This window comes from Pristis pectinata, chromosome 3 (genome assembly GCF_009764475.1).
Source record: "Pristis pectinata isolate sPriPec2 chromosome 3, sPriPec2.1.pri, whole genome shotgun sequence".
NCBI lineage: Eukaryota > Metazoa > Chordata > Chondrichthyes > Rhinopristiformes > Pristidae > Pristis > Pristis pectinata.
Window position 1 is genome coordinate 129,460,394 of NC_067407.1, and position 16,535 is coordinate 129,476,928.

At 44.6% G+C, this 16,535-nt stretch overlaps 1 protein-coding gene across 1 annotated transcript in view; it reads left to right on the forward strand.

The window, feature by feature from the left end:
- The window catches only part of riox1 (ribosomal oxygenase 1), a 51,692-nt gene extending 46,826 nt beyond the window's left edge, over nucleotides 1-4,866 (forward strand). Inside the window, exon 15 of the mRNA XM_052011675.1 lies at nucleotides 2,503-4,866. Coding sequence (XP_051867635.1) covers nucleotides 2,503-2,577 — 75 coding nt within the window. The 3' untranslated portion in view covers nucleotides 2,578-4,866. The remainder of the gene's footprint in view (nucleotides 1-2,502) is intronic.
- Nucleotides 4,867-16,535: the final 11,669 nt, after the last annotated feature.

The following is a 16,535-nucleotide window of genomic DNA, read 5'->3' on the forward strand; positions in this document are numbered from 1 at the left end:
AGAAACCTGAGATTTAATATTGCTGTTTGAAACTGAAGGGTTTTGACAGGTTAAATAAGGAGAAACAACTTTTCGCGGAAGATGTGGTAACCAGCGGACTCAGGCTTAAAGTAACTGGTTGAAAGAGCCAGAGGGGAGTGGAGAAGGGAGTTGGTTTACTCAGTGTTGTGGCCTGGGATGTGCTGCCTATAAGGGTGGAGGAAGCAGATTTAATAATTCTCTGCAAAGGGAGTTGGATAAATACACAAAGGGAAAAAAAGTTTGGAGGCTGTAAGGGGAAAAAACAGCAGTGGGGCCCTTTCAAAGAGCCAGCGCAGGCACAGTAAGCCAGGTGGCCTCTTTGTGTGCCGTATTATTCGCTGAGTGTGTCCTGGCCAATAGCCTCATTCCACAGCTGTGTGACATTAAGGCCAATTGTAACGCTTCAACTACTGTCCCTGTTAAGATCAGCAATCTCGGCACAGACCGCTGCTTAAGCCTCCAGATGTTTCTAGGCTGTATTGTTCATTGCCACACTAGGCATTTATACACTCGATCATCGAGCAGTAGTTTCTAGTCATCTGATATCTGAAGCCATTTACAAAGTGCCTTTCACATCCGTTTTAGGAACTCCTGGAGTAATTCGCAACCAATGAAATATCTACGTATAATCACTGTTGTAAACTAGGAAAACTTGGCAGCTTGTTTCAGCACAGCAAGCTCCCACTGACAATATAATAATTGCACTTTGGCTTGTATTTAGTGGAGGGTAATTATTGGCCAGGACACTAGGAAGAACTCCAATGCTTTTATTTGAAAGAGTGGTCTAGATTCTACAGCACCAACAGAGGGAGCAAGGGTCCATGTGAAAGATGCCACCTTCAGCCGTTCAGTAATTCCTCAGTAATGTACTTAAGTGTTAGACTAAGACATAGAGTCATGGAGTGATACAGCACAGAAACAGGCACTTCACCCCAACTTGTCCATGCTGACCAAGATGCCCATCTAAGCTAGTCTCATTTGCCTACGTTTGACCAATATCCCTCTAAACCTTTCCTAACCGCATACCTGTCCAAATACCTCTATTCCTTTTTTATGCTCTATTAATTTATTTTGTAATTTATAGTAATTTTTATGTCTTTGCACTGTACTGCTGCCGCAAAACAACAAATTTCACGTCATATAAGTCAGTGATAACCTGATTCTGATTATTGTACCTGCCACAACCATTTCCTCTGGCAGCTTGTCCCATATTGGCACCACCCTCTGCGTGAAGAAATTGCCCCTCAGGTCCCTTTCAAATCTTTTCCCTCTCACCTTAAACCTATGCCATCTACTCTTTTGATTCCCTTTCTCTTGGAGCAAAAAGACTGTGTGCATACACCCTATCTATGCTCTTCACGATTTAAACACTTCGATATGGTCTCCTACGCTCTCAAATCCTAGCCCGCTCAACATCTCCCTATAGCTCAGGCTCTCAAGTCCTGGCAACATTCTTGTAAATCTTCTTTGCACTCTTTCCAGCTTAGTGATGTCTTTCCTATAACAGAGTAACCAAAACTGTAAACAATACTCATCAACGTGTTGTACAACTGCAACATAATGTACCAATTACTATACTCAGTGCCCTGGCTGAAATGCCTTCTTCACCACCCTGTCTACCTGTGACGCCACTTTCAGGGAACCATGTACTTGTACTCCTAGGTCCCTCCATTCTACAACACTCCCCAGGGCCAGACCATTCACTGTAAAAGTCTTGCCCTGGTTTGACTCCCAACATGTTGAAGCATCTGGAGTGGGAGTTGAACCCTCAGCTATGGTGAGAGTGCTACTCACTGATGCACTCTGATACATCAGGCTTATAAAAATTATCTCTGGCATTCCATTTGGATAGGAAGACTGTATTAAAAAGTCTTATTTCAGGATTTCCATAGTGTTGTGAATTCTTTGTAGCAGTATTTTTGCTGAGGTTAGTTTTATTAGTAGGAATGCATATTGTTTTAATTCATCCAATCAACTTTGATCACATTCTCAGCTGACTCGAGGTGATATTTTGAGATTAAATCAATGTTCTTGTTTTTGTTGCCAATATGTTTCCTCCCATTCTCTTTCCCAGAATTGTTAACTTTGTGTTGTGCATTGTTTCTACAGGTGCTGATTACCTCCCAGTACCTTGTGGCTGTTCCTCACACACTGGCCTTGGTGTTTGAGTGTCAGCCAACTGTTCAAAAATGCAGTTATGGTCCTGTGCTTGTCTAATAACCTCACAAGTGGCTTGTTAGTGATCTGTAGTGGGAACCCAAACTAATTAATGCCACCACCAGCACCAATCCCACCTAACTGAGAGACAGGCCCATTTCAGTGACCTTCCTGGTATGTCAGGTGACTATACCAGGAGGCACAACTTCTCAGTAGATCAGCTCACTGTCATAAAGGTAGCTGCTGGTATTTTGTTTATATATAAATACTAAAGGCATAAAGAATCTCTAACCATCCAACCATGTGCTTCCCTTCTTTCTACAGATCTCCTTAGCTGTGGCCTTGTATGAGAAAGGTCTGCTGATGACTGAATATCCACTCCTACCTAAGAGGGACTGATCTGGGAGCTGGATCTTTTAAAGGAGCTTTGTATCCAGTTACACTCTATTATATATTGACCTAGAATTGTTCATTGTATAAAATACAGATTTGATTTAAGTATGATTTTGTTTCCAGTTTGACTGTTCTTGTCCTTTTTTTAAATGCAGTTATCAGATATTTAAATTCAGAAATGAAACAAGGTCACACCCATGACTGAGAAATGCTTTATTAACCTGAATAAATGTGGGATATGTGCCTCTACCCCATTGTCAATGGAGCAGCCTTGGTATTTTGCAGTGCTTTCTATATGTATATGTACTGCAGGATCTTTTAAGTGAAGCAGGACTGTGCACAATATGCCGATGTGTATTTGAATTATGATCTTATGGTTGCTGCCATAAGGGGCAGGCAAAGTGCTCTGAAAGACAATTAAAGCAAATTATATACCCCAACTTCTTTAATTTCCTACTTTTGTGGATGGGGAGAAGTAAGAATAGTGAAGCGAATGTCATAAGTTATTTCCACGTGTATCTAAGGAAAACATAAGTAAGGCCATGGGGAAAGAGAAGGGGAAGTGAGCCAAATTGGAAACGGCACAATCAGCAGAATGACCTCCTTCTGTGCTGTATTATTGTTTGATTAAGCAGGTGCCTGCTCAGTAGTTTGTTTCAGCAAGGACTGTTAGAACAACATATAAAATCGCCATGAACAACATATCAAATCGCCATACCAGAGCATTTTCACTTTACCACAGTGAATACCCCACTGTAAGTCAATGGCTCTGTATTCACTGTGGTTAAAAAGAGGCTGTCTGCAGTCACTGTTATAACAGGGTAGGTTTGACTGCAGCCTCTAGCGCCTGCATGTGTGCAGTTAAACATGGATACCCAGCAGTGGGTTTCAGACACACCCTGCTGCACCAGGGGCTCCAGGACCATAATCTGCACTGACACTTGCTATTGAAATGGAATCAATTAATACTGTATTAAACGTGCCTGACAAGGTTCGTGTTGGTGCAGGCCAGAGTAAGAAAGGCTTAAAAGACATAATGATAATTACTGTTGAGCAGCTGCTGTGGCTCAGAAATATTAACGCTGAGTGTGGAGTCTTGTTTCATTGAGAAAATAAATGGTGTTGATTTTTTTTTTAAATTTAACGTTTATTTGAATAGGTTCTATCAGTATTTCTCATCTTTCTCTCCATTAGTTCCATCTGTATACCCCAAGTTATATTTCATTTACTGAATATTGAAATGTGTTTCCTGGTTTGAACTTGTCCTGGCTCACTGGATGGCTAAGTAGCCTGACTGCTGTATGTTCTATTCACATGTCATAGATTCCCTGTACAGTACCAAGCTGAAACACTGGATTAGAGGAAGTCTGCATTGTAATTCCAGCCAAAGGCATGTAGGCACAGGTCAGTGAGATGAATGGCGAAGGCTGTTCCTTGCACCCACATTTTCAACAGTTTACTGGAGTATGGAATCACAGGCGCAAGTTCCCTTCCTTTACCTCAGGGTCACCAATGTTTTACAGGGAAGGAAATCCATCTCATCTAGTCTGGTCTCCGTGCAGCCCCATATAAACAGAAATGTGATATACTCTGAAAAAAGCCCGTCAAGCCACTCAGTTATCCCAAACTGCTACAGTGAACTTGGTCAGAAGACCAAGATACTGCACTCAGACATGTTGAAGACATATGCGGCTTAGTTTAGCCTGCAAGGTTCCTCTCACGATCAGCAAGGGAGGTGCCTGCATTGGGAGAATTGCACAGACTACTTAAACATCAGGCTGACATGCATCTTTCATTCAGCATCCCTGACTCCTTCAGCACAATCCCTGGGTGTGTCCTGCCTCACCAGAGGTGCCACATTTGCTTGTAATCGTGGCCCTGGGAGTCCTCGAGACTGACTGCAGATCTCACTGGCTCTCATAGTATTGGGTCAGACTTGAGCAGCAAAACTTTGACCGCAGCTTACCTCTCTCGGACGCTGAGTCAGCACTCCACTGTAAAACTGTAGGTAACAAGGACACACGGTAGTGTAGCGGTTAGCGTAAAGCTATTAAAGCGCCAGTGACCCAGGTTCAATTCCAGCCACTGTCTGTAAGGAATTTGTACGTTCTCCCTGTGTCTGCGTGGGTTTCCTCCGGCTTCCTCCCACATTCCAAAGACATACGGGTTAGGAAGCTGTGGGCATGCTATGTTGGCGCCAGAAGCATGGCGACACTTGCGGGCTGCCCCCAGAACACTGCAAAAGATGCATTTCACTGTGTTTTGATGTACATGTGACTAATAAAGATATCTCTTACCCTGACTGGTTTGACAGCACTGCCACTGACTTGAATACTGAAGCTGGGATTGCAGAGGTTGATGAGAACATCTACTTGACATCATCCTTACTAATCCAGTCATTGTAGTCACATCTGACCATGAGAGCATGGGTGGGAGCGATTACTGCAATGTTCTTGCAGTAGCTTATGAAATGGCAGGTCACTCCGGGAAATTGGGAAATAAATCATTTGCGGCAGAATGTACAACCTGCTCCAACTATGGGTGTGATTCATCCAGGTAAGTATCTGGTCAGTTGTGAACTCCAGGTCGTTCAGCAGAGGTAATTCACAAACACGTTCCACCAGAAGTGCTGAATAAGTGTCTGTGGTGGTGCTGTGGATGACACCTGTCACGATGCTGATGACTAAGAGTGGATTGATTAGGCAGTAATTATCTAGATGGGATTTGTTCTGGTTAGTGTGGAATTGGTGGGGAATTTTCCACATTGGTGGGTGGTAACTAACTGCTGTAACTGCTACTTCTGGAGCCCAGGTCTACGGGATATCAGCTGGGATGTTGACTGGTCCTGGAACCTGTGCCATTGCTGGTGTTTGCTGCCCTAAGTTATGGCGTGACATCCAGTTGACGGAGGACTGGGTCTGTGGTGGTGGGGATCTCAGGAGGAAGTTGAGTTGGGTCACGTATTCAGCGTTTCACTCATGATGGGATCATCAAGGGTGGGGATATTTATTGGAAAATTCCTCCCGTAAGCTATTCAATTTTCCTCCACCATTTATGTCTCCTGTCACAGCCACCTCACAGAGAGCTGCTTTGTTACTTACCACCTTTATTGGATGGATGTGCGGCACATTAGTGTAGCAGTTAGCATAACGCTATTACAGCACCAGCGACCTGGGTTCATATGTTTGTACATTCTCCCCATGTCTGTGTGGGTTTCCTCTGGGTGCTCGGGTTTCCTCCCACATTCCAAAGACATACGGGTTAGGAGCTGTGGACACACTATGTTGGCGTCAGAAGAGTGGCGACACTTGCGGGCTGCCCCCCAGCACATTCTCAGTGACGCAAAATGACACATTTCATTGTGTGTTTCGATGTATATGTGACTAATAATGTGGCAGGACTGCAGAACTTTGATCTGACCCATTAGTTGTGATGTTGCTTTGCTTTATTGCACCCTCAATAGCCTGGCACCTCATCATTTTTAGGTATGTCTGGTGCTGCTCCTGACAAGCCCTTCCACACTCTTCATTGAACCAGCATTGATCTGGCTTGCTGGTAATGGAGTGGGGACTGTGCTGAGACACAAATTTGCAGATTGTGGCGGGGTCCATGTCTACTGTTACTGATGATTCACAGTCCCTCATGAGCAATTTCCCAATCAGCACAATTGTAATGCCACACAAGATAGGGTACTCGGTGTGATGGGATTTCGTCTCCTCTAGGTAGTCACTTCTGTCAGTGCTATCAGCAACAGATACAGGAACATCGGTGAAGACAAAGTCAAGTCGGTTTGCCCCTCCTGTTGACCTACCACCTGCTGCAGACCCATTTTGGCAGCTACGTCCTCCAGTACTCAACTAGCTCAGTGTTGGTGCTACCAAATCACTCCTGGTGGGGGACATTGAAGCCCCCTCACCCAGAGTACTGTCTGCAGCCTTCTTCCAAGTGTTGTTCAACATGGAGGAGCACTGATTCATCAGCTGAGAGTGGTTGGTAGGTGATAATCAGGAGGTGGTGCCCTTGACCTTCATGATGCCTGATGCCATGGGACTTCATGGAGTATCAACATTGAGTCCAGACACCAAGGTTATTCCTTTCCATCTGTGCGTTGATCCACCACCCACCTCTGGTGGGTCTGTCCTGCCTGTAAGATTGTTACGGAGAATCTGATTTCTATGAGGTACGATCCTGAGGACAACTTTGTCAGGCTGTTGCTTGGCTACCTTGCGGGACAGCTCTCCCAATTTAGCCACCAACTCTTTGTGAGGAGGACTTAGCAATGTTGACATTGCAGTGTCCACATTCAGTGTCTAAATCAATGGAACTGGAGATCATTGTCCAGTTTTATATGTGGCAGTTATACAACTGAGTATCCCCAAGTGCTGTCTAACCTGCTGAGTATTTCCAGTAGACACACAAGATTCTGCAGATGCTGGAATCCGGCGCAACACACTCAAAATGCTGGAGGAACTCAGCAGGTCAGGTAGCATCTATGAAGTGAAATAAACAGTTGATCTTTCAGGTCAAGAGGTGAAGGGTCTTAATCCGAAACGGCCACTGTCTATTTCCCTCCATAGATGCTGCCTGACCTGCTGAGTTCCTCCAGCATTTTGTATTTCCAGTATTTCGCATTTTATTTCAGATTTCCAGTATCTGCAATTTTTTTTGCTTTTTTGACAATATTAACTGTTCAGTCAGGAAGAAATTCCACAGATTCCTGCTTCAGTAGGTCAAGCCGTTGTCCCCTTTGTGACGGCACAGTGATGCACCCAGTAGGGCCGCTGCCTCAGCACCAGTGAATGGGTTCACTCCTGACCTCCAGTGCTGTCTGTGTGGAGTTTGCATGTTCTCGCCATGACCGCGTGGGTTTCCTCCAGGTGCTCCGGTTTCCTCCCACATCCCAGAGATATGCTGGTTGGTAAGTTATTTGGTCACTGTAAATTGCCTTTAATGTGTAGATGAGTAGTAGAATCTGAGGGGAGTTAAGGTGAATGTGGGGAGAATAAATGGAATTATTGTACTTGATTGTTTGATAGCACGGACTTGAGGGGCCTGTTTCCATGCTACGACTGTATGATTGACTCAGAGGAGGAGGGAGGAGGAGTCAGGTTTAGGATGGATTGGTAACTTCTCTGATCCTGGTATCACAAGGAGTCAGATTATCTTTCACTAGTGCTTTAATGAATTATGTAAAACAGATTTTTAAAACATAACACAAATTTGTTTGCCCCCTTCCTTTAGATTCTTTGCTTCTGTAGACTTTGAGTACGATGTATTCACAGCATCAGGTTTGCTGTTTTATCTTTGGCACTTTTATCCAGGATTGTGGTGGGGCTAGCTGTCCTGTTTTGAGAGTGCACGTACTCATAATAGGATAAATAGCCATCTCTGTCCATGTCATCCTTTTCCAAAACTTCATCTGTCATTTCTTTACCAAAAGAAGAGTGGAGATGGTAAGGTTTATTGTATAAAAAACTTTGCTCTACTGGTCCTCTTTGAGAAGCCTGGGATCACGGAATCAATCTCAGATACCTCATTAGAAGGACTTGTAGACAGAAGAAACCAATACCTTAACCGTGAGCCAACCAAGTACTTCCCAGGATGTGAGCTCCAGCACAAGGCCTGGATGGCTCTGAATGACATTTCCATCAGGGAAGCAAGGTGTGTCTACTGCTGTACAGATGGCATCCTCGCACATAATTATGGACTCAATACTTAAACAGGAGGTGTCAGTATCCGCCATATGGCCACAATATCACTATCAAAGAGATCTCGATCCTCAACTCTGCTGCTCTAATACTTCATACAAAATACAACTTGTTTATATCTTGAGCTATAGAAAATTATCCCAGAAACACTACAAACCAGGGACTCCGATTAAAAATTCTTCCACCAAGTTTAATGTTTGAAGGTGATACTTGAACAGTTTTAAGACCAAGGCAGATATCAACATTGGAAACTCCTGTGGATTGAAATGAGCGAGTATTACAGGGAGTATGGGCTGGAAGAACACTGGGCACACATCTGGAGTACATCTGGCAAGCTGAGCATGAATTATGGTCAAACTTGCTCCAGTTTTCCAAATTGATTTTACAGTGTCTCTATTAACAACCAGGTTTGGCAATGGGTGGGATATATGCTAGGGCTCACAGTAAACAGTTGATTTTTGAATTAAAGATTTATTCAGAAAGTGGTCTATTTAATGAGCAGCAAAAATACTTGTGGCAGAAACCACAGCAAAAATTGCAAGGACTGGAAGATACATTCCTTCAACCTCAGTCACTTCCAGTGACGTGGTCAGTGAGCTTGATTGACAGTGAAATTAACCAATCGCACCCATCATTGGCACCACTTGCAGCCTTGATCTTACGGTTCGACTTTGAAGCCAAATTTATTTGCTTTATCAGTAACATAAAATTTACCTTGAACCACAGCAGCCAGGCAGCATTTAGACTGTAATTGTTTTTGGCTTTTATCTACATTAATGAGTAGTAACCTGCTGCAGTTTCAGCAATATTGCTGAAAATCTGTTTTGCACAAGATAAGCACTTTTTGACCCAGTGCCAGAAGCCTGAGTAATCATCTTCATAGCTAATGGGTTAAGATATGCAAAATTGTTTACAACATTTCACTGGCATAAAGGTCAGGTAACAATTTTTAAATAGTGACTACTAAGTTTAAGCCCAGAAAGAACTCCCAAAGAGCCCCATAAAGAGGCAGAATGTGGGAAATTCTCTATGGTGATAACATTGGCCAGTTTTGTGGTGAATCTGTCATTTCACAAAGCCTGATCAAATGTTCGCAGTAATAGGATTTGCTGGATATAATTTGCCTTTGAAGTTTTTGTATTTTTGATGGGAGATTTCAGACCAAAATCAGCTGATAAATGAAAATAATGAAAATATATGCATCAGCCAAGGTGCCTTACAGAATCAGCTTTTTTAATAATCATGGGACATAATTAGTTATGCGAGGAAAGTGTTACAACCATTAAAAAAGTGCTTTTTAATGAAGATGGATTTGGGGGAGGGTGGTGGGGTGCCTCTTGATCTCAGTCTAGAGATTATGCCGGGATCAGAAGGGTGGTGCCTCACAGCTCCAGTGAACTGGGCTCAATCCTGAGCTCCAGTGCTATCTGTGTGGAGCTTGCATGTTCTCCCTGGCCATGGGATTTCACTGGGTGTTCCGTTTCCTCCCACATTTCAGAGATGTGTGGGTCAGTAGGTTAATCGGCCACTGTAAATTGCCTCTAGTGTGGAGGTGAATATGAGGAGAATAAAATGCGATTAGTGCAGATGGGTGTTTGATGGTTGGCAGAGAGCTGGTGGGCCAAAGGGCCTGTTTCTGTGCTGTCTCTCTCCCTGACTCTCTGATGATTTACCCACACAGACAATCACAGGTCTAAAATCAGAAATTATACCTATCAGTAAATTCATCATGTCTTCTGTTGAAAAAACAGCCAGGGCTTCTTCAAGTGACTCTTCCAGTGCTGTCATTATCTCAAGACCATCCAAGAGTATGTTTTTGTCAAAGTCATGCAGACTGGAGAGAGGGAGAAAGATATAAGGTGACTATTTTTCTCTCAGGTATGGAAGGAATTTAAAAGCGTACACTGAGGAATTATCAGACTTGGGAAGGTTCCCTTTCTATCCGGCAGCCAAATGTAATAGCTCTGTAGCTTTATTAACTTCTCTTTATTTTTTTAAGCTTGAGATTTGAAGTCATATTGAAATTATTCTCTATGATAGGGAAAGGTGGACAGTTTTGGAATATTATTACAATGGTGGGTTCATGCCAGGTTGCACCTTCTGTGCCCAACGGTTATAATAACATCCAATTATTTCTACTGAATTTCTTTTCATTCTCAAAATGTGGGCACAGCTGGCGTGACCTGTATTTAATATTTGGTGCTGGTTGCCTTAGGGCATATGGTGATGAGCTTCTTTCATGAACCACTGTAATAAGTGTTGCAAAGGCGCTCTCACATATACTGTCAGGTAGTGATATTCAGCAACAATGATGTATGGAACTATGTAATATGTTGCCCCCAGAATAGTCTATGCAAAAGATGTACGGGTTAGGAAGTTGTGGGCATGTTATGTTGGCGCCGGAAGTGTGGCGACACTTGCGGGCTGCCGCCAGAGTAGTCTACGCAAAAGATGCATTTCACTGTGTGTTTCAATATACATGTGACTAATAAAGATATCTAATCTAATCTAATCTAATTTAGAGAAACACAGCTTCCAAAAGAGTTCAAGTGTCAACCAGAGGTTAACTTGGCTCATTGCTTCAACCTTGCCTTTGGTGATATGTAGCTCCTGTATTAGCACCTTAACCAAGGTAGCTGAACTAGATTGGCAGGGGGATGGGACTCTGAGCAGGAGCAAGTTATGGGTTAAAGCAGTAGCTAGCGAGAGCAAGTTTAGTGATCAGGATAGCCAGGGACACAGTAAAGGCAGGGAAAGGACACCCAGTTAAACTGCATTTATTTCAATGCACGAGGTTTAACAGGTAAGGCGGATGAACTCAGAGTGTGGATTGGTTCTGAGGCCTGGGAATATTGTGGCCATAACAGAAACATGGCTGAGAGAAGAGCTGGACTGGCAGCTCAATGTTCCAGAATACTGATGCTACGGGTGTGACAGAGGGACAGGTAAGCAAGGAGAGGGTGTTGGCTTTTTGATAAGGGAGGACATAGCAGTACTTAGAGACGACATTCTTGGGAGATCATCCAGTGAGGCCATATGGGTAGAACTTTGGAACAAGAAGGGGAGGAGCACTCTAATGGGATTGTATTATAGACACCCCAATAGTCAGCGGGAACTTGAGGAACAGGTGTATAGAGAAATTGCTCATAGTTGTAAGAATAATAGAGTTGTATTAGTGAGAGATTTTAATTTCCCTGGTATTAACTGGACTAACCAGAGTGTTAAGGGCCTGGACGGGGTTGAATTTGTGAAATGTGTCCAGGAAAGTTTCCTGTGTCAATAAATAGAAGGCCCTACTCGGGACGGTGCAATACTGGACCTCCTCTTAGGGAATGAGGTAGGGCAAGTAACAGAAGTTGCCATAAATCATTATTATTGCCATAATATTATTGCTATGATAAGTTGTTATCGTGACCATAATTCTATTAGTTTGAAGGCAGTGATGGGAAAGGATAGGACAGGTCCACAGGTTAGGGTCCTAAACTAGAGCAGGGCTAATTTTGGGGGAATTAGGCAGGATCTGGCAGAGGTCAATTCGGCGAGTCTGTTTGAAGGGAAAGGAACGAATGGCAAGTGGGAGGCTTTTAAGAGTGTGATATCAAGAGTCCAGGAGCAGCATGTTCCTGTTAGGGTGAAGGGTAAACCTGGCAAGTTTAGGGAACCTTGGCTGACAAGAGATGTTGAGGCTCTGGTCAAGAAAAAGGAGGAAGCATACATTGGGTTTAGGAGGTCAGGGACGAGTGAAAGATTAAGTATACTCTTAAGAGAGAAATCAGGAGGCAGAGAAAAGGTATGAGATAGACCTGGCAGGTAAGGTTAAGGAAAATCCCAAGACATCCTATAGCTATATTAAGAGTAAAAGGGGGACCAGTGAGTGATAGATCAGCAGGGCTGCCCACCTATGTCTCGAGCCATAGGAGATGGTAGGGATTTTTAATGAATACTTCTCCTTGGTATTTACTGAGGAGAAAATCATGGTTGCTCAAGAAAAAAGGGAAACTAGTGGAGATGTTTTGGAGGAAATTCATATTACCAGAGAGGAGGTATTTGCAGCCTTACTGCATATTAAGGTGGATAAATCCCCAGGGCATGACCGAGTGCATCCTCGGACTTTGTGGGAGGCTAGAGATGAAATTGCAGAGGGCCTAGAGGAGATACTTGCTTCATTGTTAGCCACTGATGAAGCACCTGGAGACTGGAAGGTGGCTAATGTTGTTCTGTTGTTTAAGAAGGGCAGCAAGGACAGGCCAGGGAACTACAGGCCAGTCAGCCTGACATCAGTAGCAGGGAAGTTACTAGAGGGAACTCTGAGGGATAAGATCTACCAGCATTTGGATAGACAGAGTCTGATTAGGTGTCAGCATGGCTTTGTGTGCGGAAAATTGTACTTCATGAACCTTTTAGAGTTTTTTGAAGAGGTAACCAAAAAGGTAGATGAGGGTAGGGCAGTGGATGTTGTCTATTTGGACTCTAGCAAGACCTTCAGCAAGGTCCTACATGGCTGAGAAGTTGGGGCAGGAGGGAGGGTTTTAGATTTCTGGATCATTGGGATCTCTTCTCGGGAAGGTGGGACCTGTACAGAGAGGACGGGATACACCCGAACCAGAAGGGGGCCAATATCCTTGCGGCGAGGTTTGCTAAGGTGGCACAGGAGGGTTTAAACTAGTTTGTGAGGGGGAAGGGAACCGGAGGAGTAGGTCAGAGGAAGAAGGAAATGGGGAAAAGTTAGATCAAACAGGTAGAGAGGCTTTGGGGAAGGAGAAGCAGAATACAGGCTGTAAAAGTAGTAAGGTAGATGGACTGAAGCGTGTTTACTTAAATGCAAGAAGTGTCAGGAATAAGGGGGATGAACTGAGGGCTTGGATAAGTATGGGGGACTATGATATCGTGGCTATTACTGAGACGTGGCTGACGTCAGGAGAGGAGTGGATATTGAATATTCCTGGTTTTCGGTGTTTTAAGAGGGATAGGGAAGGGGGGAGAAGAGGAGGAGGGGTGGCGATACTGGTCAGGGACACTGTTACGGCTGTGGAAAAGATGGATGTTGTAGAAGGATCATCTCTAGAGTCTGTATGGGTGGAGTTAAGGAACAAGAAAGGAGCAGTTACTCTACTAGGAGTATTCTATAGGCCCCCCGGTAGCAGTAGAGATATAGAGGAGCAGATTGGCAGGCAGTGTTTGGAGAGAAGCAGAAATAACAGGGTTGTTATAATGGGAGACTTCAACTTCCCAAATATAGACTGGAACCTGCTTAGTGCCAAAGGTTTAGATGGGACGGAATTTGTTAAATGTGTCCAGGAGGGATTCCTGACGCAGTATGTTGACAGGCCGACTAGAGGGAATGCCATGTTAGATCTAGTTTTAGGAAATGAACCGGGACAGGTGAAGGATCTATTGGTGGGTGAGCATTTGGGGGACAGTGACCATTGCTCCATAACCTTTAAAATTGTCATGGACAGGGACAGGTGCAGAGAGGACAAGAGGATTTTTAATTGAGGAAGGGTGAACTATGAGGCTATGAGGAGAGAACTTGGGAGTGTAAATTGGGATGTCCTTTTTGAAGGAAAATGTACCATGGAGATGTGGTCAATGTTCAGGGATCTTATGCAGGATGTTAGGGATAAATATGTCCCGGTGAGGCAGAGAAGGAATGGCAGGGTGAAGGAACCGTGGGTGACGAGAGAGGTGGAACGACTTGTTAGGGAGAAGAAGGTAGCGTACATGAGGTATAAGCAGCAAGGTTCAGACAGGGCCCGTGAGGAATATAGGGTAGCGAGGAAGGAACTTAAGAAAGGGCTGAGGAGAGCTAGAAGGGGACATGAAAAGGCTTTGGCTAGTAGGGTTAAGGAAAATCCAAAGGCCTTTTTCAAGTACGTGAAGGGTAGGAGGATGGCTAGGGTAAAGGTAGGTCCGATTAAGGACAAAGGTGGGAGAATTTGCCTGGAGGCGGCGGAAGTGGGAGAAGTTCTGAATGAGTACTTCTCTTCGGTATTCACCAGGGAGAGGGGTCTTGATGACGCGGAAGGGAGTGCTGGTAGGGGTAATGTTCTCGAGGTTGTTGATATCAAGAGGGAGGATGTGTTGAAGTTGTTAAATAATATTAAGACAGATAAATCTCCGGGGCCTGACGGGATTTTCCCCAGGCTGCTTCGAGAGGCTAGGGAGGAGATTGTTGAACCGCTGGTAAGGATCTTTGAGTCCTCGTTGTCTATGGGGGTGGTGCCGGAGGATTGGAGGATTGCGAATGTGGTCCCCTTGTTCAAAAAAGGTAATAGGGATAGGCCAGGGAATTATAGACCGGTGAGTCTCACGTCTGTGGTGGGTAAGCTGTTAGAAAGGATTCTAAGGGATAGGATTTATGAACACCTAGAGAATCATGGACTGATTAGGGACAGCCAGCATGGCTTTGTGAAGGGAAGATCTTGCCTCACAAGCCTGATAGAGTTCTTTGAGGAGGTGACCAGGAAGATTGATGAGGGCAGTGTGGTGGATGTGGTTTACATGGATTTTAGTAAGGCATTTGATAAGGTTCCTCATGGTAGGCTTCTTCAGAAGGTCAGAGGCTGAGGGATCCAAGGAAGCTTGGCTGTGTGGATTAGGAATTGGCTTGCATGTAGAAAGCAGAGGGTTGTGGTGGAAGGAGTGCCCTCGGATTGGAGGGCAGTGACTAGTGGTGTCCCGCAGGGATCGGTTCTGGGACCTCTACTTTTTGTGATATTTATAGATGACTTAGATGAGGGGGTGGAGGGCTGGGTTAGTAAGTTTGCGGACGACACTAAGATAGGCGGTGTTGTGGATAGTGTAGAGGGCTGTTGGAGCTAACAGAGGGATATTGATAGGATGCAGAGCTGGGCTGACAAGTGGCAGATGGAGTTCAATCCGGAGAAGTGTGAGGTGGTACACTTTGGAAGGACAAACTCCAGGGCAGAGTACAGGGTAAACGGCAAGGTACTTGGCAGTGTGGAGGAGCAGAGGGATCTGGGGGTTCATATTCACAGTTCGTTGAAAGTTGCCTCACAGGTGGAAAGAGCAGTTAAGAAGGCCAATGGGATGTTGGCTTTCATAAGTCACGGGATTGAGTTTAAGAGCCGCAAGGTTATGATGCAGCTTTACAAAACTCTAGTTAGGCCACATTTAGAGTGCTGTGTTCAGTTCTGGTCGCCTCATTATAGGAAGGATGTGGAGGCATTGGAGAGGGTGCAGAGGAGATTTACCAGGATGCTGCCTGGATTGGAGGGTATTGAATATGAGGAGAGGCTTAAGGTGCTAGGGCTTTATTCACTGGAAAGGAGGAGGATGAGAGGAGACATGATAGAGGTATATAAAATATTGAGAGGAATAGATAGAGTAGACAGTCAGCGCCTCCTTCCCAGGGCACCAATGCTCAAGACAAGAGGGCATGGCTTTAAGGTTATGGGTGGGAGGTTCAGGGGAGATGTCAGAGGGAGGTTTTTCACCCAGAGAGTGGTCGGTGCATGGAATGCACTGCCTGGGGTGGTGGTGGAGGCAGATACATTGAACAGGTTCAAGAGCTTGTTGGATAGGCATATGGAGGAACGTGAGATAGAGGGATATGCGGGAGGAAGGGGTTAGGTAGTGTGAGGGTGGTCTGATGGACGGCACGACACGGTGGGCTGAAGGGCCTGTTTTGTGCTGTATGGTTCTATGGTTCTATGGTAGGCTGGTCTGGAAGGTGAGGTCCCATGGAATCCAGGGAGAGCTAGTTAGGTGGATTCAAAATTGGCTCGGAGGCAGGAAGCAGAGGGTGGTGGTTGAAGGTTGTTTTTCAGAATGGAGGCTGGTGACTAGTGGTGTGCTGCAGGGGTCAGTGTTGGGACCCTTGTTATTCATTATTTATATAAATGATTTGGATGCGAATGCACAAGGCTTGATCAGTAAGTTTGCAGATGACATGAAATTAGGAGGTGTTGTTGATAGTGAAGGAGGGTATCGTAGATTACAGGGGGATCTTGATCCATTAGGGAAGCGGGCCAAGGAGTGGTAAATGGATTTAAATACAGATAAATGTGAGGTGATGCATTTTTGAAAGTCAAACCAGCGTAGGACTTGTACTATAAATGGTAGGGACTAGGGAGTGTGATGGAGCAGAAGAACACAAGAGTACAAGTACATGGTTTGTTGAAAGTGGCGTCACAGGTAGACAGGCTGGTGAAAAGGTATTTAGCTCACTGTCCATCAGGGCACTGAGTACAGAAGTTGGGACGTTATGTTGCAGCTGTACAAGTTGTTGGTGAG